This window comes from Medicago sativa, chromosome 6 (assembly GCF_051527215.1).
Source record: "Medicago sativa cultivar Bolivia chromosome 6, Bolivia_mono, whole genome shotgun sequence".
NCBI lineage: Eukaryota > Viridiplantae > Streptophyta > Magnoliopsida > Fabales > Fabaceae > Medicago > Medicago sativa.
In genome coordinates this window covers 75,169,384-75,186,009 of record NC_140754.1, presented here as the reverse complement: position 1 = coordinate 75,186,009, position 16,626 = coordinate 75,169,384, and the positions used below count along the sequence as shown (strand labels likewise).

The 16,626-nt window shown below is 35.1% G+C and overlaps 1 protein-coding gene across 3 annotated transcripts; it reads left to right on the top strand.

Moving 5' to 3' along the window:
* Positions 1-11,327: 11,327 nt before the first annotated feature.
* LOC146916824 (26S proteasome non-ATPase regulatory subunit 2 homolog A-like) lies at positions 11,328-13,350 on the top strand. Of its 3 annotated transcripts, none has more exons than XR_015014058.1 (6): positions 11,328-11,410; positions 11,892-11,977; positions 12,660-12,755; positions 12,848-12,904; positions 13,006-13,109; positions 13,186-13,350. XR_015014058.1 is itself a non-coding variant. In XM_085717134.1 (6 exons), exons 3-6 carry the CDS (start codon positions 12,673-12,675, stop codon positions 13,267-13,269), a joined length of 306 nt encoding a protein of 101 aa, XP_085573260.1. In that variant the 5' UTR covers positions 11,328-11,410; positions 11,892-11,977; positions 12,660-12,672; the 3' UTR covers positions 13,270-13,350. The 3 variants fall into 3 exon arrangements, 1 of the variants encoding a protein (XP_085573260.1); XR_015014057.1 differs by having other exon boundaries at positions 13,001-13,109; XM_085717134.1 differs by having other exon boundaries at positions 12,875-12,904; positions 13,001-13,109.
* Positions 13,351-16,626: the final 3,276 nt, after the last annotated feature.

Here is a 16,626-nt window from a genome sequence, read left to right as displayed (position 1 = left end):
GTGGAAATTCCGTCTCTTCGAGTGATCATGGAAGCAAAATTAACTGAGGCTGAATGGTGTCAAAGTCGGTACGATCAATTGAATCTGATTGAAGAGAAACGTATGAATGCTATGGCTCATGGACAGTTGTATCAAGTACGAATGAAGAATGCTTTTGACAAGAAAGTCCGTCCTCGAGAATTCAAGGAAGGCGAGCTTGTATTGAAAAGAAGAATAAGTCAGCAACCCGACCCAAGGGGCAAGTGGACACCTAACTATGAAGGTCCTTATGTTGTCAAGAAGGCCTTCTTTGGTGGTGCGTTGATTCTTACACACATGGATGGTGTTGAACTCCCAAATCCTGTTAATGCCGATATAGTCAAGAAATACTTTGTCTAAAAAGAAAAGAACAGCGTGGTAGGTCGAAAACCCGAAAGGGCGGCCTAGGCAAAAATGCGCTTCCCGGTGGATCAAAAACCCGAAAGGGCGATCCAGGCAAAAGTTAGGGACAAAAAAAAATGAATATGAAAAAGCTCGTTGAGATTGTACGCAACTCAGGCAAGAATGAGCTTCTCGATGAGCCGAAAACCCGGAAGGGCGGTTCATGCAAAAATGAGGTTGATAATAAAAGACAAGTAACTATATCTGGCAAATCACCATCACCCTTTGGGGCATCTGCAGCTGTCAATGATCGTCTTCATCAGAAGCTTCTGTACGTGTGAATTTAAAATTTCTATGAAATGTAGCGGTCATCATGTTCAATGTATCACCAACCAATAAAATTACCATTTTCCAAGGTTTGTAAATCCGTGGGGTTATGCCTTTGGCTGACTTTCACTCTTCTACATCAATTTGAGCCCGTGCTTTTGTTTGAAATTCTATTTTTTCCTTTCTACTTTCAATGCTATATACAAAACATTTTCTTTCTATTTGATAATGTCAATGTCTGAAACAAACATTTTTGAAAATTGAAAAATCTTTTCCTGTCTATTTTGAAAGCAAACCTGAGCAATAAGGTACATTCCAGTGAAACATGCATGAATAAATGAGTGTCAATGTCTATTTCAATACATGCTACAAGCAGGTTACTCCCCAGGATGATCTGTGGTCAATGGCAAGAATGAAAAAACAGAATGAAAATGAAAAATGAAAATGAAAAGCTCGCTAAGTTAAAAACCCGAAAGGGCGGCTTTGGCAAAAATGAGCACCCCGCTGATTGACAACCTATGAAGGCAATTCAGGCAAAAATGGGGCAATGAAAAGAATTTATTCCCGGTGAATCGAAAACCCGAAAGGGCGGTTCAGGCAAAAATTGGGAAAAGAAAAATGAAAGATGATATAAAAGCATTGACCACAGATGCGAACATCCAATGTTTACCCAGCACTGACACGCTTAACAACGGCGACCTGTATCAAAGAATCTTCCAAGGGTCTCTCCTCTACAAGTTTTTATTGCCCTCAGCCATGGTTTTGATACGTCTTTCAAACGACGGTCTCTCCGAAGAGGATTTCCATGTGAATATGTCGTAGCACGAGTCACTACGTGCCCAATCTCCCAATGTTTTGTCTATCTCTGTGGAACTTCTCCGTCAAACTACAAGCCAATCATGCATTTCAAGCATTCATACATGCATAATCATGCATTTTATGTGCTCATACATTTAATAATCTTGTTATACCATACATACATGTTGCATTCCCAATCTCAATTTCAATTCAACTCAATCTTCACTTTCAATTCAACTCAATCTCCAACTTCAATCTCAAATTTCAATTCAATTCAATCTTCACTTCAAATCTCAACTTTCAATCTAATCTCAATTTCAATTCAATTCAATTTCAAATGTCAAATTCAATTCAATCTCAACTTTCAATCCAATCTCGATGTCAATTTAACTCAATTCAATTCCAATCTCCAATTCAATTCAACTTCAACTTTCCAATTCAATGTCTATGTCTATGTCTCTGATCAATTTCTCTTTCAACCTCAAACTTTCAATTCAATGTCTTTGCCAATGTCAATTCACTCTCAATTTGCTTTTGGGCCAACAAAAATGGTCATGTCTATTTTCAAGTCAAATCAATATCAACTTACTCTCAATTTGTATCTGTCTAAATCAAACCTCCAATTTGTATCATGTTATCAGTCAAGTGGCTAGTTCGATCCAAAGAACAGCTTGTACCTGCTTATATGCCTATACTTCCGGACAAACGACAAGTTCGATGCAAAGAACAGTTTGTACCCTGCTTATATTTGTTATCGGTCAAACGACAAGTTCGATCCAAAGGACAGTTTGCACCAGCCTGCATGTTGTAATGCTGATCAAGCCGCAAGTTCGATCCAAAGAACAGCTTGTATCATCCTTTTGCCTATACCTCCAGGTCCAACGGCAAGTTCGATTTAAAGAACCATTTGTACCTGCCTATCTGTTTACATTCTCAATCAAGCGACAAGTTCGATCCAAAGAACAGCTTGTATCTTCCTTTATGTCTATGTTTCCGGTCAAGCGCCAAGTTCGATCCAAAGAACAGCTTGTACCTGTCTTGTATTTCTATTTCCAGTCAAGTAGCAAGTTCGATCCAAAGAACAGCTTGTATCCATCTCTTTGTTTGTATCTCTCGGTCAGGTGGCGAGTTCGATCCAAAGAACAGCTTGTACCTCTCTTTTGATCCCTCTGGTTTGTCTACCCTGTCAATGTCCACCTAAATCCCCGGTTATATGGCGTGCTCTGTAGACCCCAGTTGGTTTGTCTTGCATTCATAATCAAAATGTTGCATGGCATTCATGTCTTTGAAATGTGGGAAGCGTATTTTTATGTCCAAAAACAGTGCAAATGTTAATATTTAAGTATCTTCGTCCCGTCAAATCAAAGACTCCGTCTCTTGACTCTCCGGACAAAGAAACTTAAATAGGGGCAGCTATTATACCCCAATTTTGGACCTAAAAATACTTGTTCAAAATTTTCTTTCATCTTTGATATATGTCTATTACTCTTGAAGAATTGCTAATTTGCTGTTGTTTACACTGACATTCTACTCTGCTTTCTCTCAGTTTAGCTTTAAAAATCTTTTCAACTGTGTATTTGTCTATGTTTTCTTGCATTTCAAGTCATCCAAGACATTTTTCTTGCATCTCAAGTCATTTGAATGTGTCTCTGATCAATTGCATTATTCTCTGCATCTTATTTCAATGTTACTTGCAAAAATTCATGAAAAAGGGTATTTTAGTCATTTCCTGTATCCAAACTCATTTTAATCCTTTGAAAATTGTTTGAGTCTTTTCAAAAGGTTTGAATAAGTCTTCATTTTAATTCTATGTCAAAATCCATTTCAAAAATTACGTTTAAAGTCATTTTGAGTCAGTTTAGCCCCTAGGGGCATTTTGGTCTTTTCATGTGTTAAAACTCTGCTTAATTTCTAAAAAGTTGTCTCTGAGTCTTTTCAATATACTTGTATAAACTTTTGCTTAATTTCCTTGTTAAAAATCATTTTAGAATTACATTTGAGTCGTTTTGAGTCAATTTAGTCCCCAGGGGCATTTTGGTCTTTTCACACGAAATTTCGACAGAGAGAGGTTACTTTAAAGTACCTTATTTAAGTAGTTGGTTCGTTTTAGTCCATTTTGTGTTTTTTATTGGTTTCACTTTACGTTTATTTCAAATTACGTTTTTTAATTCAGTTTTATTAATTTTTTCATTTTAGTCCTAAAAGTTCCCAAAACTCTTGTCGTTAGTCCCTTTTCATTTTTTTTAGGTCAAACTTTTATTTTAGGTCAATTACAACTAAGTCCTTTTGTCCAGTTTACTTTTAGTCTTTTTTTTAGTTATCTGCAGTCTAATCCTTTTTCAAATTGCAAAATAGTCCATGAATTTTCAACAATTGCAGAAAGGCCCTCAAATCCTAAACTCAGCAGAGGCCGAATTTGTTACAAGTCCAGACTGGTGGCAAGCACACATTGGCTATCATGAACACATGTCGCCTATATAAATGCCCAATCATCACAGTCCCAAACAGAACGCAACAACTCAGCAAAATTCAGTGCCACATCACAAACAGATTTCACATTCTCTCTCCATTCAGTTACGATCCAAAATCAGTATCAATCAAGAACACAGAAGAACAATCACAAACCCTAAGTTCTCAAAACCAAAATTCAACACAATTCCAATGAATTGGTGAGAGTTCTCAGAGATTCGAAGCTGAATCATCATCACTGAACTCAAGCTACTGCAATTCAAGCACAAGTTCGGAGAACTTGTACGATCACAGTGGAGAAGAAGAGGAATTGAAGAAAGATTCGAATCAGAGAAGAAGAAGAGGAAGTTTACCGGTACATTTTTCAGTTCGTAGCAACAAATCATCTACCAGAAACTCAGAGAAGATTCACGAAGGTTTTCTTCGTCTTCTCATTCGAATCTCCAGGTAAAACCACAAAACCCTCTCGTTTTTCATTTTAAATCATCATCGAAGGCTTGTAAGCATAAATAAACGGTGAATCGAAGCAAAAACTTCGAAAAGATTCAAGAAAGAATTGAAACCGAAACCCTAAAATGTAAATTCTTCAAGATTCACCGTTTATTTCATGAATCCAAGTTTATAATCATCATCAGCGAAGAAAATAGGTTAGATTAGGGTTTAATTTCAAGAAGATTAGAAAAAGTTTGAAAACCCTAGAAACTGTAAGTTCAAAGTCCGATCTACTTCGTTTTCATCACATTTCACAAAAATAACCGTAGATCCGTAAACAGGGGAGGAAGAGGAACGTTTCTGTGTAAAAAGTTTGAAAAAGTAGCATCAGATCGTCGGAGAAGATGAAGATTCCGATGAATCTTCATCTTCCTCCGCCGTCCTCCGCCGTCCTCTCCAGTTTCCGGCTAGGTTAGGGTTCTAGAGAGAAGGGAGAGAAGATGAGAGAAGAACGAATTAAGAGAGAGAAGTGGAAGTGTAAAATGAAATAAAGCGGTGCACATAGGGTTTTATAGGCAAACTGAACCGGACCGGTCTAACACCGGTCCATCCCTGTGCATCTTCCACCGTTGGATTTAGGTTTGATCCTTCTGGATCAATCCAACGGTCCCTGAAGCTTCCTGGCTGGATCCTGGATCCTATGAGTTTGGGCTTGGGCCTTTTCTGCGCAGATTTTGTCTTCTTGCAGTTTTTTTTTGCTATTTGCATACTGCTTTTTGTTTTTCACACCTCTGTTGCATTCAAAAATCCATGACAAAATTCCAAACAAATTTCTATGTGTTTCTTAATGCAATCTTGATATTTTTTTATAGTGTTTCTACATATTAAAACCTGTAAAAAATACGTGTGATGTTTCTTGCCATTTGATTACTTTCTTTGTTAAATTTTTGTGAAACCTTTGCTATGTTTTGACCATGATACCTTGTTATGTGATATTGATACTTGATATGTGATTTTGTGATGTGTTTACCTCTGGATATATGTTTGTTTTTACAGTTTTGTGAGTTCAATTATGAGTTTCTTGTTTTGCAAGTAATGAGAGTATTCTTGTGAAAATAAAGTATAAAATATGCTTAAAGTGTGCTATAAGGCTTGGCTTGATATTTCCTCATAATTCTTGTGTTAGAACTGAACTAAAATACTTTGTAAAGTGGTCATGATATGAGAATTATAGGTCATATTTAGGCATATTTTGCTACTTGTTTTGCTAAGTTTTGTCACTTTGTTAGTGCCATATTACTTACCTATATCTCTATCTCTTTATGCCTTATATTACTCACAATTTCCTCTATTTGTTTCATACATCATGAGCATTTCACCTTCCATCTCACATTCTCATCCTTTTATTTCTTGCATTTTAAGGTTCCATGCCAAGACCTAGTATGTAAAAACTTAGGATTTTTTGTACTTTACTTTTTATGCAATTTTAATTTCTTGCAAGACCATAGAATGTAAACTAGGGCATGATGTAAAGGACAATGGACTCTAATGATGTACACCGACACAAGCACCGACACATGCACACACATCACATGGATGCCTTAGATGTATGTTTAGGGAATGTATGTTTAGATGTATGTCTAGGAGCTTTAAAACTTAGCCAAAAATCTTTTTTCCAAAAAATATGAACAATATCACTCAAATCATTTTCTAAATAAACTTTGGGATCAAAATCCCATTGATTTTCTCTTTTATTTTCTTAATCAAATTTCAATGAAATTTAATCATACTTTGACTTTCTTTTCCAAAATAACTAATCAAACCTCACTTTTTTCCTCAATCTCCATTCTTCAAATTCCAATTTTCAAACTTAAAATCAACCAACAAAAACAAAAACATTTTTTGGAAGAGAACTACGGTGGATTTGACCCCTTAAAAGGGTACGTAGGCAAGGAATCAAAATTCCTTCAATTCAATTAAAATAAAAATTCAAACACTTTCTTCTCCCTCCAATTCTTCACTTAGAAAACCCTTAGGTGTAAATATCACTTTCAAATAGCATTTAAAAATAAAGCGCGCGCGTAGAAAGTAAAGACGGTTCCTATAGGATACTATAGTCGTTATGGGTGCCTAACACCTTCCCGTAGCGAAAACAACTCCCGGACCTCGATTCTCAAGGGTTTTGCTTACTTTTTCCCTTCCCAAGAAAAAATGAGATATCAAAGGTTAAAAAGGTTCAAACGTGATCAATGTTTGACACCCGAAAACCAAGATAAAACAATGTTCCCGCCCTCCTCACCCCAAAAAAGATGGCACCTGGCATATATGTGTGGCTAGTCGTGATATTAATAAGATGACAGTTCGTTATCGCTTCCCGATACCGCGTTTGGATGATTTACTTGATCAGTTATCCGGGGCTACAATTTTTAGTAAATTGGACTTGAAGAATGGCTACAATCAAATAAGAATCTGTACGGGTGATGAATGGAAAACTGCCTTTAAGACGCGTGAAGGCTTATATGAGTGGCTGGTAATGCCGTTAGGGCATTCTAATGCACCGACACTAGTGCAAAATTGACATAAGAATGATTTGTATTATACCTATTTTCTTAAAAAAAGGTGTGAAATACAAATAAGGTGGCATTTTTGTAAACATATTGCAATTTTTGTTTTAGTGGATAAGTTTCAAAACCTGATTTTTAAGAATAAATGGGGTCAAAGATAAAAGAAAAACAAGGTGGCAAACTTGTAAATATTATTTTATATATGTTTTTAAGAAAAAAGGTGTGATATCAGTATAATAATTGTTATGTTAATATTTTTATTTTTTTGCCAGGGTTCGAACCCCTGACCTTTAACTTTTCAATATTTAGATTAAACCAATTTAACTACTTATGGTCATAAATATCATTGCAAACCTGATTTTAAGAAAAAAAGAAATAAAATATTTTCCACAAAAAAAAAAACCAAGAAACAAAATAATCTTTTCTCAATATTATACTTTTATGTATCGTCAATATCCAGCCTCAACACACGATATTTTCCTTGACTTTTTCTAATCACACCCCAAAAAAATCTAGTTACACCCAAAATCTATAAAAATTAAGTCATAATACCGAGAAAGTCCTTGTTCATACAAAAATTTCAAAAGCAATTTTTCATCTCTTCTCCTCTCAAAATATTCATTAAAAGTGACCGATTTTGAAAAACAGCCAAAGATTGGAGTATAAGGTCTTCTATCAATACTCGATTGCATAACTATATCACTATTTAAATGACTTTTATTTATTTTTTGTTCAGTTTTTTGCGTTTTCAATCGTATGCAAACACAATTGATACATTGCTGGAAAATTATAATTTCCAGATAGTACGTGAATTCAATTCACGTAGGTGTCCATGAACAGAGTTCACTTGTATTTAGTAATAGAATAAGTATATGTGAATTGAATTTCTTTTGGAGAGCATGAGTCAATTGAATTGGCAAGATATGTGAACGATTTTCCATTGTTGATCCACCTTGGTTCCATTTTCATGTTGGTTGCTGTAACGCCCTACTTCTATTAAAGCGATAAGACACACGAATAAAGCATATATTCAAGAAATAGACGCTACGTCTCAACAAAATCCAACAGACATGCATATAAAATTCTCAATAGTCGCAGCGGAATATAATTCATACATCACCTGGTTTTACATGTCATAAAACAGCATCAAATCATAAATGAAATCTCCGAAATCTGACAATGGATAAAGCTCCTCAACATAAACAATACATAAATCCAAAAACAACTGACACCTAATCAGAGCCTAAACCTACGACTCCAAACCGATAGCGGAGGTTAGCTCCCGCTATCCAAGCACTCACCAAAAGCGGACTACTCCTGCACAGCGTCTACCCATCCATACAGACAGGTAGGTGGTCAAAACCACTGGAGGTTAGTTTTACATCAATCATAATCAATATAAATAACTTGACATAAATAAATCAATATTGATTTATTAAAATTGACATAAGAATTATGTGTATTATACCTATTTTATTAAAAAAAGGTGTGAAATATAAATAAGGTGGCAGTTTTGTAAATATATTGCAAATTTTGTTTTAATGAATAAGTTTTGAAACCCGATTTTAAGAATACAAGGGGCCAAATATGAAATAAAAACAAGGTGGCAAACTTGTAAATATGATTTTATACCTGATTTTAATTAAAAAAAGTTTGAAATAAAAAGGTTTAATAATATAGGGTTAATTATATTTCTAGTCCCTATGAAATAGCGACCTTGTAAATTTAGTCCTTACTTAATTTTAATAGCATTTTTAGTCCTTATAAAAAAAATTTACTTATAATTTTAGTCCCTGCTAAAACAAAGTTTGATTAATTATCATTAAACTCTTAAATTTTTGAATGATTTTTTTAAGACAAGATTAGAACACTATGAAAGGTTCGTTTACTAAAATTTAGAATTTTCTGACATGAAATGAATTAAATATGAATTTTTTAAAACGACAAAAGTTAAAGATAAAAAGTAATAAAATCTGGATGTAGAAATCAAATTTTGCGATAATTTTTTGCGGAAGAACTTTTAGTAATGTTCTAAACATGTCTGCAAAAAATTGTTCAAAAATTTAAGAGTTTAAGCATTAATTAAACAAATTTGAATTGAGTAGGGACTAATACTCAGTGCAGAAAAACAAAATTAGGGACTAAAAATGCTATTAAAATTAAGTAAGGACTAAACTCACAAGGTCGCTATTTTATAGGTACTAGAAACATAATTAACCCAATAATATATTAATTATTAAATTAGTTTTGTTTCTCCTTAGCAAGACGCAAGACTTGAACCATTGACCTCCAACTCTTTATTCCTTTGTTAAAACCAACTCAGCTATTTAACCTCCCTCAAATCATTCCAAACCTGATATTAAGATAAAAAGGTATTATATTTTTTACACTAAAACTCTCAACCTGATATATAAGTTCTTCAGTATATCGATCAGTGTGTTTCCTCTCTTCCTATTTGTCTCTCTCCCAATCGATCTGATTCTCTCTCCCATTATTCGTCAAACCCTTCAATCAAACTCTCATATTTCTCAATCGAATTTCCCCTCTCTTTCCTCAATTAAACTCTCATATTCCTCAATCAAACTTTGCTGCAATCCAATTTTACAATCGTTCTCAAGTTTCACAATCGAACTCTCCCGCCCCTAAGCGATTCAGTTTTTCAATCGAATTCATTCATCAGAGTGAAGGTATTCTTCAGTTCCTCTCCCATTAATTAACCATATTGTTGTGTTTTGGTTCTTTTTGTTTATGTGGTTGTGATTTTTTTTTTTATTTTCCTAATGGTGGTTATTTTTTCTTGGGTGCTGTTTTGATTGGGAGTACTATTTTATACATAATTTATTTTTGCCAATGGATGATGATTGTCGATTGCATCTTGACTTTTTTAAGACTGGTGTTAGAACTTAGAATCTTAAAATTGTCTAAATAGGAGTTAATTTTTTGTGTTTTGGCGTGGCAGTTTAGTGGTTGGGTCTGCTTGGTTGCTGTTTGTTTTGGGGGTAAGGGGCTTTTTTTTTTTAATTCTGTTCAGGTTGCTGTTTGTTTTGGAGAGGCATTATGGATGAGTGTAGTGTATAATGTCGCTAGAAATGATATTTTTATGGGGATCTGCTGCATTGGATTAATTAAAATATGCACTGTAAGGTAATTTGGAACTATAATATTGATTGGAAGGACTTATGGGCAGTACTATGTCACACCTTATGGAATTGGAAGAATAAGGTAAAACATATTGATAACTTTAAGAGACCATTAGATGGGAAGGCTGCTGTCATGAGTTATGTTAGCGCCTATCATGCTGCCGATAAAGCCACAAAGATCATTCAAGAAACTCTAAAAGTTATGCCAATGGTGAGCTTGAAGTGCCACCAGCGGGGTGGGTTAAAATCAACACCGACGGAGCTCGAAAAGAAGGTGGCAGAGCGGGTTGTGGATGTATCATACGGGGGAGTAAGGGTGAATGGCTTGGTGGTTTTTTTAAGTATATGTCGAGATGTTTAGTGCGTATGTCACGGAATTGTGGGAAGTTTATGAAAGTCTTTGGCATGGAAGAAAATTGGGGTTTTCTTTTTGGTAGAATTAAATGTTGATTCTTTGATTGTGGCAAAGACTATATTGGATTGATTACTTTATTTTAGTTTTATGTATACAATAGTATTACTGTAGTATTTGTTTGTAGTTTGTTTATTAGGATTGATTAATCTTGTTTGAATGGTGCAGGTAGAGTTTACTTCTTGTTCAAGACCTCCTCCGTTCGCCACTTCTCCTTCGTTCAGGTCTCTGCTCACCACTCATTCTATATGTGTGGTGAATTACTTCTCTGTTCACAACCTAAGGTTATTATAAGTGACTTGAATCCTTCTCTTCACTCTGTCCTTCTATTCGAAACATCTTCGATCCTAGATTTTCCCTTTGCACTAGTAAATAATAGATTTTTTTCAGTTTCCCTTTTTTTTTTAATTCATAGCTTTCAGGTTAGTTATGTTTTACAACGTAAGATTCTTGCATTTGTACATAACAGAAACTCATATTTTCAGTTGTGCAATAGCTAAATGGAACTAATCTTGCAGAACCATGCATTGATTTTAGTAAAGGTTTTAGTAATGCAATTGATACTTCACTATTGGTAAAATGTACAAAGTAGCAGAAATCAACGTTTTATATATCTCAAGTGTAGTACTCAAGGGATCAATGGTCTTATATATCCTTATAATTGTTGTACCCAACTTTATTTAATTTCTTTTGTATCAAAACGTGACATTACTAATTAGGCTGCACTAGAATCTCTTTTGCCAAAAATTCCTTTTGTATATGATCGAATGTCTCCTTTTTAATATTCACATTTCTATTTGTAATTTACTTCACATCTAGAATCGTCTTTTTTAATTCCATTAAGGTTTAAGAAATGTGTACTATTGACTTCTGATATTGAAGGATTGCTAGTGGTGAAGACATCCAAGGTAAGCTTGCAATATATAATGATAAATTGTGCTTTAATTGTCGGGAAATAATACCAATAACCAATGCTGATAGTTGTAGTAAAGCTTTTAGAATTGGTTTGGGCTGCTAATCAATAGCTAGTTAAAATATTAAAGGCAAAAGCCTCTTTTGATCCTTTAAGTTTGACAAAAATACCGGGTTAGTAGTTTAAGTTTTTGAGTTTCAAATAGATCCATTAGGTTTTTTAAGTTTCAAAGAGGTCTTTAAGTTGTTAATTTAATGCACCTATTTGAAGTTTTTTAAGTTTTTATATTCAAATAGGTCCTTAAAAGGGTAAAAAGGACCTATTTGAAACTTAAAAAACTTAAAGGACTTATCCGGTTTTTTTTGTCAAACTTAAAGGACCAAATGAGATATTTTGCCAATATTAAACTATTGTTCACTTTATATTGATTTGATGAGTTTCCTAGCTATGTTAATATCTGTTTTGTTGTAATCAAGTGGATAACGCTCTATGGGTAAAAGAAAAAGTTGTTCGAAAAGCCAAATCAGAATGGAAAGAAGCTTTTGCATCAAACTTACTAAAGGTACCTCGAATTCTATTATTTATGAATGTCATTATGGTTGTTGTCAATTAGAATTTAGAAATATTGTTTTCTCTTCTTGTATAGTTCTAAATATTATTTCGTTTTTTCCTTACAATTGAAATTTGTTACCTTTTGCAGGTAAGATGAAGTATTTAGTATTATTATATGTTTAAAGAAATTGCTCTAACTTTACTTTTGGTTTATCTCATATGAGAGAAATAAAAATTTCTATCGTATTGATTTTTAAAGCTTTGAGGCCGAATTTCTTGTCTTTTTTGCTATGAATAAAGCATCATTGTTCAAATGTTTTATTTGACTCTTCAAAACAAATCATTTTTTTTGTTTAGTGTTGTTTTCTTTCCTTGATTGGATTCAGTGTTTGGTTATTAACATTCCAAGCTTTAATTATTTATAGACGAGACCTTTCCTTGCTATGCAGCAGCTGTTTTGAGGCATCTTGTTTTCAAACAGGATGCTTCTTGTAACACGTTGGTTGCATTTGTATACTAATGTTAAACTTTTTACAACCTGTGCAGAGTCTGAAATTTTAATCTATGGTTGTGCTCATGGTCAATGATTTCAGAAAAACATTATTTTTAGATATGTTACTTTTCTGCCTCAAATGTGCCTCTTTGTTGATTTGGTTTTGACTCACATTTTTCTCTGATTTGTATTTTCATAGGCACGTTCTCTTTATGGCCATGCAAGTGCTGGTGCAGGCGTTGACTCAACTAGACAGAACCTTGCTGATAATGTCGGCTTTGACTCAGCAAGTCTGGTAAGGGTTTCTTACTGAATCATAATTAATCATATTTATGGATCTCATAAATTTTATTTTCTATACTTATGCTAGACCTTGTATTACAACAGGGTATGATTTAATTTTCTACATTACAGTTGCAGATTGCCCAAGGTCTTACTGTCACCGTAAGTTAAACCTTATTTGCCTATCTGCTTTTGTATCTTAATTAAACCTTTGTCAAACCACAAATTAATTTAGTTGGCGACTTTAAATTTTTATAGCATAGGGCTTGCAGGACTAATTACTATGTTGCATGAATGCCTCGATATCAAAGCTATCGTGTTGGGAAAATATCACTATGTTCTCTACCTCCTCGTGTTGGCCATACAGGTTTGTTTGATTATTAAATTCCTCTCTCTCCCATCCCCCATTTGAAGCTAGTCTGATTTAAACTTTGTTGCAACAGCCGAGGATGTTGACTATGGATGAGAAGTCGAAGCCTCTATTAGTGCATGTTCGGATTGGCAAAGCAATAGACGCTGTTGGATAGGCATGTCGACCTAAGACGATCATCGGCTTTCAGACCCATTCCACTCATGTTCCCTTTTTTTATATGAATAAAGCATCGCTGAGAGATTTGTTATATAAGGTGTTGTTGTTTTAGTTTTGTTAGGAATGATCAACACATTTATGTTGTTGTTTGTTATAGCCTCACAGGGTGCTGAATAAGAGTTAATTGGTGTGTTTGATTGGGCAGGGTTAGTGATCTTTCTATTGTTTTTATTTGTTATAGTCAGCTGGTTGATTCTTTGGTGAAGTTTGTATATGTGGGTTAGACTTAAATTGTATTTTCTTTTTTCTCCCTTGCACATCTTATGCTTAGTGGGAAGTTATTAATTCATTACCTTTTGCCACTAGCTTGTATAATTAGTTATATATCTATGTTGGTTTCTGATGATATTCACTGAAAATAAAAAGAATAAAAAAAGCATTGTCCAATTGATTAACCTATAGGTGACGGTGCCTGCAGGTTAATTTTTTATTTTTTTTTTAATTTGCTACTAGCTTTGTCACACCGGTTTATTGATAAAATGGGTGTTATATGTTTGTTATCACACCTGATTTTGTATTCAAACAGGTGTTATCTGCCCGGTTTTACACCTATTTTAGTGTAAAAGTGGGGTTACAAATACACATGTCACACCTGTTTATTAGAAAAAACAGGTACAATATGTTGTTTTTATATCTAATTAAAAATAGGTGTCGTATCTCAAACTTACAACACCCGTTTGATATAACCCCGGCAAAAAACAGGTCTTATATATCTAAAAATCAGGTTTTGTATCCCTGATTTGCACTAGTGCGAGCACTTTTATGCGGGTTATGAGATGCATCTCCAACACTTACGTGAAGTTTTGCTTGTCTTACGTTGTGATAAGTTTTATATTGTTGCGAGCAAGTGTGTTTTTATGACAGATTCTGTCCATTTTTTGGGATATGTTGTTTCTAAGGATGGTCTTGCTGTCGACAATAACAAAATTGCCGCTATTAAGCAGTGGCCGCAACCTACTTCTATTACTGCGGTGCGCAGTTTTCATGGCCTGGCATCCTTTTACCGACATTTTATCACTCATTTTAGTAGCATCATGGTTCCAATTACTGATTGTATGAAGGGAACTAAATTTACTTGGATAGCTGATGTTGAATCTGCCTTCATGGAAATCAAGCATCGATTAACTACAACACCACTTCTAGTGCTTCCAGATTTCTCTACGATTTGAGCTACATTGTGATGCATCCAAAACTGGTATTGGTGTTGTTCTAAGCCAATCTGGTCGTCAAGTTGCCTACTTCAGCGAGAAAATGTCTGCTGCCAAACTTTGCTACAGCACAGATGATGTGGAGTTTTATGCAATTTTTCAGGCAGTCAAACATTGGCGCTGTTATCTTTTTCACCGTGAATTTGTCCTCTTCACCGTCCATGATACTCTTAAATACCTTGGTAGGCAACCAAAGATCTCTGACCGTCACGATTCTTGGCTCGCATATCTGGAGCAGTTCACTTTTGTAATCAAATATAAAACAGGTGTTTCTAATAGAGTGGCCGATGCTCTAAGCCGCCGTCACAATTTACTCTCCGAAATACGAATCACAGTCCCGGGTTTTGATTCACTTATGGATTTATATGCTAGTGACCCTTTCTTTGCTACAATTTTACTAAAAATACAGAACGGAGAACACACCGATTTCTTAATACAAGATGGCTTTCTTTTCCGCGGTCTGCAGCTATGCATTCCTATGAGCAGCCTGCGTTTGAAGATCATAAAGGAACTACATAATGAAGGTCATCTGGGCCGTGATCGTACTTTCCATCTTGTCTCTAGCTCTAATTTTTGGCCCTCAATGCGCAAGGAAGTTGATTGCTTTGTCACCTGTTGTCGTGTCTTCCAGATGGCCAAAGGATCATCTACTAATGCTGGTTTATACCTTCCTCTCCCTATTCCTACTCAGCCTTGGACAAATATCAGCATGGACTTCGTGCCTGGCCTTCCACGTACACAGCGGGGAACCTTCTCTAAAATGGCGCACTTTATAAAATGTAAGCGCACATTAGATGCTCTTAATGTAGCCCATCTTTTCTTCCGCAAAATCTACCGCGTACACGGACTACCAACGTCCATTGTTTCTGACCGTGATTCTCGTTTCCTCACTCATTTTTGGCGAAGTCTCTGGTGTTTAGCAAACACGACGCTCAAATTTAGTAGTGCTTACCACCCACAAACTGATGGTCAAACTGAGGTGGTAAACCGCTCACTTGGTAACTTGCTATGCAGTTTGGCTGGTGACAATATTAAATCCTGGGATGTCAAGCAGAGTTTGCTCACAACCATGCGATCAATCACAGCACTAGCTTCACTCCGTTTCAGGTTATTTATGGCTTGGTTCCCCATGGTCCTCCTGATCTGTTGGAACTTTCCTGCAAGGTGCATCCCCATGCCACCGCAATAGAGTTTATGGAACAACTGAATCAGATGCACCAACAAACCCACTCGCGTCTGACTGCTTCCACTGCAAAATACAAGTTACAAGCTGATCAAAAACGCCGGATTGTTGAATTCTCTGTTGTTGACTATGTTTGGGCAATTTTGACAAGAGAGCGTTTTCCAGCTCATGAGTATAACAAGCTTGCTGCTCGCAAAATTGGCCCGTTGGAAATTACTGAAAAGATCAACCAGAATGCTTATCATTTGCAGCTTCCTAGTCATGCTCACACTTCAGATGTCTTCAATGTCAAGCACCTTATCCCTTACTCTATGGATGCTTTTTCCGAAGATGAGATGGCTTCTGATTCGAGCGAGAATCTTTTCCACCCTGGAGATGATGATGCAGCGAAAAAGTCTATTCCACCAAAAGACAATAGTACTTAAGGGGGTGGGAAATAGTTGTTTTAAATTTTATTAGTATTTCGGGATATTTTTGTAATTTCGTTCGTTTTGTTTCATCCTTAGGGTTTTGTTAACACTATTTATATTTGTTTTGCCGTCATGAGAATCAGACTTGATGTTTAATAAAATTTTAGAAATTCTCAATCTTTTGCTGTCAATCTCTCGGGTATTCGTAGAATCAATGAGGATTTAATATTTTGTTTTGTTCCATCGCGTACGCTGCATCACATATGTTTCATCAATATACAAACAGTGGCAAGTTCTAACTACATTAAACATATTGACAGAAAGGTGCAAGAAATAGAACGTCAAAGAGTAACAAATGTTTATGGATTACATTATAAACCTTTAAAATAACTGTGAACAAACACTGTTATCAATTATGTAACTTATATACACAAATACACACATAGTTAAAGATAATATCCTTTTGTCATAAAAAAATTATCCTTAGCTAGTCA

Bases quoted from the DNA above. Each gene is read 5' to 3' on its own strand.
- LOC146916824 (XM_085717134.1), top strand. From the start codon at position 12,673: ATGGCCATGCAAGTGCTGGTGCAGGCGTTGACTCAACTAGACAGAACC. The intron at 12,756-12,874 runs GTAAGGGTTTCT...TCTACATTACAG, and splicing joins GCTTTGACTCAGCAAGTCTG to TTGCAGATTGCCCAAGGTCT. The intron at 13,110-13,185 runs GTTTGTTTGATT...TTGTTGCAACAG, and splicing joins TCCTCGTGTTGGCCATACAG to CCGAGGATGTTGACTATGGA.